The following is a 9,555-nucleotide window of genomic DNA, read 5'->3' as shown; positions in this document are numbered from 1 at the left end:
ACTCAAATAGGGCCTAACACTTTTTATTATTCGTGCAGCGAAATCAAATAATACATATGTTGTTTTAAACGACCCATTATATTAGAATGGCAATGTGTGTTTTTTTTTTTTTTCAAAATCAGACAGCGAGCAGCAATTCTGTATCTCAGAAGTTTTGTAGACGTTCAGTCAGTCTAGACAACCCGAGTAAAGTTTCATGCAAATGTTTCGTACGGGGAAAAAATCGCCACCGGGAGACAATCCCCTACTCTTTTCCGAACTGTGTGCTGCAATCGTTAACGTGCACCTGGGCATCCGAAAGACGGTGTGCTATGGTAACTTGTATTTCTGCCCTCCAGCTGAAACACAAGGAAAGGCAGAGCGATGGGAATTGGACCGGGGACCTAAAGATTTTTACGGTTCAGCGCACACACAGTGGCTACCACCAGATTAGTCGACTGAGCTTAGCTGCTCTCTGTTATGACATGACATAGGCCTATATTTTACCGTATTGATTGCCTCAATTCTTCCATTTGGATTTTCATTCTAATATTTCGGCATTAATTTTGATTCATTAATTAATCTTAATATTTAAGATTATTTTTGTTCACTGTTGTTGACTGACTAGGTTGTATGGTAGGTTGTGTGGTGGTTGTGTGGTTATTCCCGGCAAAATTCACTAAAAACAGATTTTTTTAAAGAAAAGATGCATATGCATTACTCCAATTGTTATAAATCATGGAAAAATATTGGCATAAATTTTAGTTTTACGCAAAAGAATAAAAAAAATGAGAAATACAGACTATTTCTCATAGAATATTACCATTTTCTAGGTTACTAGGCAAATTCGGAGGTTGTAGATCGCATCCGCTGGAATACTCTCGCTTTTATGTATACTTTATACAGTCGTTAAAGTGCGCCCTCTCTAATGGGATTAATTTTTGTACTTCGCATCTCGCACAATGCGGTCGTTCGAGTAGGCCTGAGATATTTGTTCAAGTGTCAAAATCTCGGTCAGAATAAGTTTTTAAACAAATTTGAGATAATTCCTATGAAATATTATATTTCACAAGTGTCAATACTAGCAACGGAAAATATCATGTCGGCCGTTTTTTGTGTGATAACAGAACCTAAATCGAGGTAAGGCTAGGCCTAGTCTAGCAGTGTTGGATAGACTAATGTTTTCGGCGCCTACTATATTTCTTCGCACGACCTATCGCAAAATCAAACAGTTAAAAAATTCATCCGCATATATTTTTTGTGTGGAACACAAAAAAAATCAAATTTCAGTCTTATTTTACATTTTTTCATGCTTAGGAATGTCAAAATTTAGTTAAACTAGCAATACAAAAATTAGATTTTTCTTAACAACTGAAATTTTGCCGGGAATGGGGCTTTAATTACTTATTTTCAAATTTCAAGCTCTTTGTTTTTGTTTCTGTTTTTATTGTCTTTTTATTGTAATTTTGATTGTCATTTTAACCCTAAATGAAATTTGAAATTAATTTGAAACATTTTGAGCAAAAAAAAGAACATTGAGTCTGGGCAATGTTTACTGGTTATTTAAAAAAAAGTGTACTTAAAGGCCTTGAGCATGTACCGCAATCATGCAAACTTTCAAATGATAGTGATTATTCAGTAATAAATAATAATAGAAATATTTTTCCACTACAAAACGTGCACTTTATTTCTCATCCAGTCATATTTTTAAGCTTTGATCTGTGTCGTGTTATGTATTCATTATTTGGTTAACATTCATACTTGAACTAATCCGATGTGTTTACGCTTTTTGGCATTGCTTAATTTCTATTCGGAAATTTCTGAGAATTCAATTGTAAATTTGTATCCTTGTTCCATTTGAATGTCACATCAATGCTATTGTAATGCTCAATATTCACAAGTAAAGGTCCGTAAAACGATATTTTTGTAGGATGGGTTCAACCTCATAAATTCAGACCTATGTCTCGTTATTGTTAAAGAACTAATTTAATATACCGTACTGTACTTATATAGGCCTATCTATTGTTGCGACTGGGTATCATTTTGACGATTTTGTAGAAGGTGGCTACATGGCAGGCATTGGGCTAAATACTGAAATGAATATTGTCGATGGGCACACTTATATAATGACTACTGTCAGGCCCGTAGCCAGGTTCTTCCAAGGAGGGGGGGGGGGTTCTGGACGTGAGGTCCACAGTTGAAGACACGGTGGGGTCGGCGAAACCCCCATAGCAAGAGGATTTTTGTGCTTTATGGGTCTAAATAATGCTATAAAAGCTAAGATATGTTTGCAAATGGCTGTGTCTGGGTGGGTCTGCAGTGCATTAGTTGAGTTAGAGGACTTATTTGGGAAATTTAAAGAGGGGGTTTCGCCAGAAAAAAAGGGGTTTGCTAGAAAAGGGGGGTTCTCCCGAAGCATAACCCCACCCCCTGGATACGGGCCTGACTGTAGTTATTCATACAGGATAACAGATATAAGCGTCAAATTTAAGATTCATTCAAGCTCGGTTTCCATAGAATCGGTGACGAATCGGGGTGCCTTCTCGATTGCGTCAGGCTGCTAGCAATGCACCCCGATTCGTCCGCAACGCAATCGGCAAAGTTGAACCTGGTTCAACCTACCCCACAACTGTCGGCGACTGTCGCCGATAGGGTGGGCGATTCTATGGAAACGGAGCTTCACTCTACATTCCATGCCGCAAATTATTTACTGATTAAATATCTGTATTTTCATTTCAATTATAGTTCAGCATGATCTATTCTGCCTAATTGGACGTTTTTAAAGCGAATCGCTCTAAACTGGCATTACCCTCACGTAATTTTCGCGATGACAGGTCGTAATTAAATCATTCTACTTAATTAAATCTACTTGAAAATTTCTTCATGAATGAATCGTCAAAATTTTCTTTAGAGGACCTAAGCCTAGATCAACAAAGATCATATGGTACGTCTAATGAAACTTTCGATGCAAATAGCATGAAATTATCTGATAAATGCATATTGTAAAAAAAAAAAACAAAAAAAAAAACAAAAAACAGTTGAAACCTATTAAATATATATAGGCTATAGCCCTAAAAAAAAAAAAAAAACATAGTGAAGGGAAATTAAGCGGGACAGTCCCGGCTGTCCCCGGTAGCTGGTTACGGCATTAATTCAGTAATAAACTTCCTTAATCACATTCGAATTTATGGGAATTCAACCATATAATTAACAAATAGGCCTATCTAATACAATGTACATATTTCAGCTTATACAAACAACGTTATACCTAACCTTTGCTGACACAAATATGTTACTATAAATAAAATAAATTATTGTTGCGTGTGCATGCAACAAATTCGACTATTATACAAAATTACACCCTACAATTGTTGTTTAGGTAGGCCTATAATTAGATATCTTTATGTCTATTGTTTAATAGGCAGATTTATTCGTGCAAAGCAAAGTAGTCAAATGGAACTCATTTATTTCGCTATCCAAGCGAATGGACAGCAAGCCTAACTCAAAAATATTTGCTTTGCCCAAGAATAATTTCTCCTACTGGAAAACTATCTTTAATGTAGTCTATTTTGCCGTTGAATTTTGTCAAAAGAAAAGTAAAAGGTACTGCTTGAAATGTTACTACAACGCATCGAAAAAAGCTTGCCTCCTAAAATTAATCGACAACAAATATTTTATTGGAGCCGACTAGCATAAACAAAGACCACTTATTTGATGATACTTCCTATGCAAAGCAATTACGACAGCAAAGGAAAAAGCTAATACGTAAATAATCAGCACTAGGCCTATTGGAAACAATTGTTACATATTTTTATGTCAATCCAGACATGTTTAATGGAGTCGTCATGCAAGTAAGGCAAGTATGCTGATATCCTACACCATAAGATAAAATGTTAGGCCATAATATTGACATAATAAATTCACTCGTTAGTAACGCCCTATATTTTCTTTTTTCCCTTTCTTACTAATGTAATAGTTGTCACATCTCTAGCTCTCTCGCTCATTTGAAAGAAGGAGAGTTAAAGAGTTTGGAGAAGTAACAATATTTTGCGTTAATTATTTATATAAACAAAAATACATCCATCTAAATATAATTTCTGTAAATCTAAATAATATTTTTATATACAAATTATGTTACAATATATACACTGTATACATACATGGATTGATATTATACTTTATCAAAAATCAACTATATCTTATAAGCGTGCATTCGACGACCATACAAAATAACGACCTGATTTCTTTTTAAAATATCAAGTCACATCTCCATCATCATCCACAATTGCATTAACAATAATTAATAGATGCTGTGCATGGCTTTCGTAATACATTTTACTATTCTTATACCTTTCATTGACATTAACGTTTACTGTGGCGAAATGAAGAAGGCCCAGTCGGCCCGCTCCCCACCGCCTTCCCTCCCCCACTCTAAATTCTTGGAAATTAAAAGAGAATTGAGAGCCAAAAGGACAAAATTATAATAAAATTCAAGTCTAAGAGTGCCAGTTACGGCCACTTAGTGGTGAAATATCCACACCTCAGCCCCAACCGTGGTTGGGCTGAGGTGGTATATACCCTCTATTTGCCAAAGTCCCTCACTGGACCCCATGTATTTGGATTTGATGTATCCGCTACTGGTTTAGAACCGTATTTATTTAGGTGTATGTATCAGTGTTCGTAAACAAGATTCTGCTTTAAATACTTTCAAGCTATACAGTAATTATTAAGGATTGGTTGTGACCGCCGCGTGCAAAGTATACTATGACAGGTTTAATTGTGAGTTTAAAATTTAGCAAGTACAGCAGAATTGTAAACGTTCAGTTGTATTTATAGGCTATAAAGTAAACAGCTGAGTTAAAAATTTTATCCACAAAAATTCTTTGCAATTGTCATTATAATGCATAGGCCTATCTATGTACATACAAATGTATAGGGATATTATAATGTTATTTAACCTTTTTAACATTAGGCCTATGTAGGCCTATATGTATATGTAAATATATAGGCTTTATATATATGTATATAGGCCTATATATACAGGAATATGACGTCACTATATATCTGGTTTACGTCGGATACACAGGCAATCTTCGTTTCTTTCATGAATCTCGTTGTCTGGTGCGGATGTTGTAGAAGGTGCATCTGGATTGGACCCTTGTAAATTAACAAAATAATCAGAAGAAAATTAGCATTACTGCAAAATAATACTAATAGTACCACAGCTAATACCAATAATGTTTATTATGATGTTTACTCTCATGATGATTATTATTAATATATAGGCCTAATGTTAACGTGACATAACACAACGTGACTTGACTAACATATACCCATGATTCAAAAAAGAAGATTTACAGACGGATTACAATGAAAATACATAACATTTCTTTCAGAATTGTTAGGGTGTAAGTATGCAAAGCATAAAACGGTATTATTTTAACAAATAAACATAAATCTCGTTTAATTACTTTAAAGCTAAAATTAAACAATTAAATTTCAAGCTAAAATAGCAATAGTGTGGCGGATTCAACGGGGGCCCAGCCGGCCCGCACCTCCCTTTCTAAATGTTTCAAAATTGTACAAAAATGGGGATAAAAAGAAAATTATATTTAAATTTTTATCATGAGGGTGCCATTTCCGGCCATCTGAGGGTGCCTGAATCATAAATTTTCTCACCTCAGCCCCACCCTGTTGGGGTATAGACCCTCCACATTAAAAAAAAAACCCTCCCTGGGCCCCTCCATTTTAAAACTTCCTGGTTTGGCCACTGCAATGTACATATAAATAATGGGCTTACTTACCATAGATATACTGTATTCCATTAATGTCATCTTGCGGTAGCATGAAATTAGGAATGTATCCTGAATAATACGGCCACATTAAAGCAGCAGGATCACTTGAATGATTGAGGCCTAAGCTGTGGCCAAACTCATGTGCAGCCACTTGGAACAAATCAATCCCTTGATAAATGTAAAAACGATTACGATGTTCAATTGGTATCATCTATCAATTATGATAGCACACACATATATTTCTCTATGCATATATACACACAGTATATTCATACCTATTACTTTTCCGAAAATCGATCCGCATTTCTTTCGTTTTGTTTATGTTTAATTCAAGAAAATTATTTTCACAATATTTGGTAAATCTAATAATCTCAGACAGATGATGATTCTGATAGCGTGTCAATATCAATATTATTTTATTGTAGCATATGGTTCCCGCACAATTATTATAATCGAAACTACTGGGTTTTGCCAACAGGCTGTCGTGCATGCATTCAATATTTTAAAGTCGTTTAATAATGGAGAAAGTGTTTAGCAATATATATATACACACGGTATACTGAACGGTAACTAGCGCCGAGAGCCAGACCACCGTATTCCGACACTATCGGTAGCCCCATCGCAAGTGATATCATTCACTTCCAATAACAATAATGTATTTAAATTCATAACAGAGCATATTATATTATATTGATATGAGAGATCTTACCGGGTCCTCCATTAATTGTAAAATTTTCAGCCTCGTCGAAATGTGCGTCACCACCAAATCCCGGTCCTGGGTAGAATGCATGGGCAAGCACACCTAAGGGGCCATCAAATGGATTATTGTCTCCGTGTTCTCCATCACTGAACAGTATGTTTATATCAGGATTAGATGATGGATCTACTTTGGTGAATCTTAAAGGACTGACGTCACTCCAGAGTTTGAAAGCAGCTTCAATAGCTTCTCTGGTATCATTCACAGGTATGTCAGTTGTGTAGTTCAAAAAACTATTAAGCAGATAAAATCAATAAATATTCTTTTAGTATTTTCATTCTGCACTATTATTATTATTATTATTATATACTTTAATATATTTACTTTTAAAATTCATCCCATTTTATGTAAATGAATATTTTACCTTATTACTCATTATATAGGCTGTTAATGTAATTGAATGTGTTCCCACGTCGTTAAGGAATAGAAAATTTCCAGTAAAATTTTTGAATAACAACATTTTTTTGTATCTTGTTTTATGACAACGTTTTCTTAAATCATTATATGTTTAAGAAAGTAATGAAAAATCGTACGTACCTGTACGTTAAAGATGTACTCAACCATTTTGTTCCAACCCATGCAAATCGAAGGAGAGATTGCTGCGGTTCGTCATCTCTGACGCCACATCTCGGCTGCGACATCCTTGCTCTTGTCTCGCTTGTCATGGTTCCCGTCTCTGGTAAGTTGTTTCGGCGTTGGAACGACAAAAGTCCTTCACGCAACTCATCATCTGAACGTTCTACCCCGTCCGAAACTGGAGTTAGGTAACCATATTGCTCTAGATATTCCTAGATAAGACGTAAATAATAATAATAATAATAATAATAATAATAATAATAATAATAATAATAATATTATTATTATAATATTAGTAAAATTAATAATAATAATAACAATAATAAAAATGATAATAATAATGCAAATGCTATTGGTAATGATATTAATAACGATAATGGTAATATTAATAATAGTAATAATATATTTATTAGGCCTAATAATAACAATGATGGTGATGATTTCTCAGTTAGATTCAAAGGTGGACTTCGTTGTCAAAACGATAGTTCATTTTAAAACTCATAGAAATTTAGTGTATTACAGCCTGATTTTCATAACATCGCTACAATCGTACAGTGCTTTCATTGTAATCGTTCCCACTACTGCTTAAGCTTGGTTACAATTGCTCACGTTATCGCCTACAATTTTCGGTGATGCTGATTGGTCTGTCAAGGACCTTCCCGGTTCCGCATGCGTCGGAAACTGCTACGCATTAGAGTGATTGCACTGAAAACACTGTCCCCGACGCAATCGAAAAGGGTCCCAGATCTGACCACATTGTGTAGAAATTATATGGACACTAGACCTAATATGTGTAACCGTCCTGGTTCTGGTGGGTCAAGCCGACCTCCAAAAGACAAACACATTTGGTAGTGAAATCACTGAACCTTTAGAAGTAGTAAGCGAAAATTACACCTCCAATTGAGTGTAAACATTTTTATAGTATCTCCAAAGTAAATCAAGAAATCATGGACACAGGTAAAGCACTTATGCAAGCTTGTCCAGGGAGCCGCCAACGGGATCTGCAGCAAAGAGCCCTTGACAATCCTGTAGTTCTGAGTTACTATAGTAGAAGACAATTTAAATGATTTCTGCAAGTCCTCTTAAACCCGGTCGAGCTGAACGAGTGATTACCGTACTCGTGCGAATAAGCGCCTCGTTTGAATAAGCGCCTCGTTTGAATAAACGTGAAAATTTCCTTAAGCGCCCTGTTTGAATAAGCGCCCCCTCATAAGATTTTCTTTTTAGCAAGTCAATAATCCAATCAATCACGGGACTGTGGTTGTTGGCATGATTTAAGCTGTAGAGTGGAAACACATTCTTCTTCAGTCAATATCAAAATAAGGATATTTCTCTTGGACAGATAAGAGATCCGATCCCTGGAGAGACAGTATATTTCCAACTTTAATCTTTTTACATATTTGTCTATGTCTAGTCCTACACCTCCTTTTCTTTTTTCGACCTTAAGCACATTCTCATCTGAGTTTTCAAGAAAAGTACAATGATCCTACCATCCTGCTTATCTCAATCGGCCGATGGCCAACAAGCTAACCCACCACTAATTGCATCTGCTGTTTTGCTGTTATGTAAATATTCACGCATTCTTGTTATGAGCTATGTTCTCTGGACGATTATCTTTTCTAACCACCATTTGTAATGTCCTTATATAATCTTTTTTTTCATTCAAAAAGTGCCTCTTGAATTTTTAATTATTAAAATAATTTCCCATAAGAACCCCTCGATTTTCATCTATTTCCATAAGCGCCCCCTCAATTTCCACTCTGTTTTCATAAGCGCCCCGTTTAAATAAGCGCCCCGTTTGAATAAGCGCCCCTCAGAAAATGCAAAAAATATTTAAAGCGCCCGGGCGCTTATTCGCGCGAGTACGGTACTGGTACGAACACAGATAGAAATGGATGGCTTTTGCTCAGACAGACGTTTGTTGAACACTAGTTTGTCAAACTTTACAAACGTGCGTGCCGATATTCCAAGAAATAGATTTTTAAAAAGTATTTTTGTAATGTATTATACCGTGGTATAAAGCAAACGTAAATACCTGACTGAAGAAAATGCTATTGAATAAATTCAAATTTGACTTGAAACATGTATTCAACCAATAGAAAATAAAAAGTAATCAACAATAAGACAAATAATTAATGATTTCCATTTGATAATTAAATTAAACTACAGATTGTATTGGTTAGGATCAGGTCTAGAAGTTAAATTAAACTTGTCTCAACCTGACCCAAAAACGGATACAAATATAGTGTATGATATAAACGGTGAAATTAAAGACAATGAACGCAAATAATACTATATATATATATATATAGCATACACTGAAATATAAATCAAGGTAGCCGTTAACACTGTTAAATTATATACATAAATCATCAAAGAAAGGTAAATACAGTGTTCGAATAAAGGACATAATAATACATCGTGTAGCATAGCTCTCAACGAATGTAG

At 35.1% G+C, this 9,555-nt stretch overlaps 1 protein-coding gene across 2 annotated transcripts in view; it reads right to left on the bottom strand.

Moving 5' to 3' along the window:
* Window positions 1-3,634: 3,634 nt before the first annotated feature.
* The window catches only part of LOC117110049 (matrix metalloproteinase-18-like), a 10,426-nt gene continuing 4,505 nt past the window's right edge, over window positions 3,635-9,555 (bottom strand). For both annotated transcript variants that reach the window (XM_033252623.1, XM_033252622.1), the window contains exons 2-5: window positions 7,069-7,319; window positions 6,484-6,764; window positions 5,784-5,942; window positions 3,635-5,136 (exon numbers count right to left, since the gene is read on the bottom strand). In XM_033252623.1, the coding sequence (XP_033108514.1) occupies window positions 5,036-5,136; window positions 5,784-5,942; window positions 6,484-6,764; window positions 7,069-7,196 (669 nt within the window). In that variant the 5' untranslated portion in view covers window positions 7,197-7,319 and the 3' untranslated portion in view covers window positions 3,635-5,035. The remainder of the gene's footprint in view (window positions 5,137-5,783; window positions 5,943-6,483; window positions 6,765-7,068; window positions 7,320-9,555) is intronic.

Source organism: Anneissia japonica, unplaced genomic scaffold (assembly GCF_011630105.1).
Source record: "Anneissia japonica isolate Jap-2015-1 unplaced genomic scaffold, ASM1163010v1 scaffold287799_len804019_cov200, whole genome shotgun sequence".
NCBI lineage: Eukaryota > Metazoa > Echinodermata > Crinoidea > Comatulida > Comatulidae > Anneissia > Anneissia japonica.
Note: the sequence above shows the minus strand (reverse complement) of the source record. Positions and strands in the feature narration are given on the sequence as shown.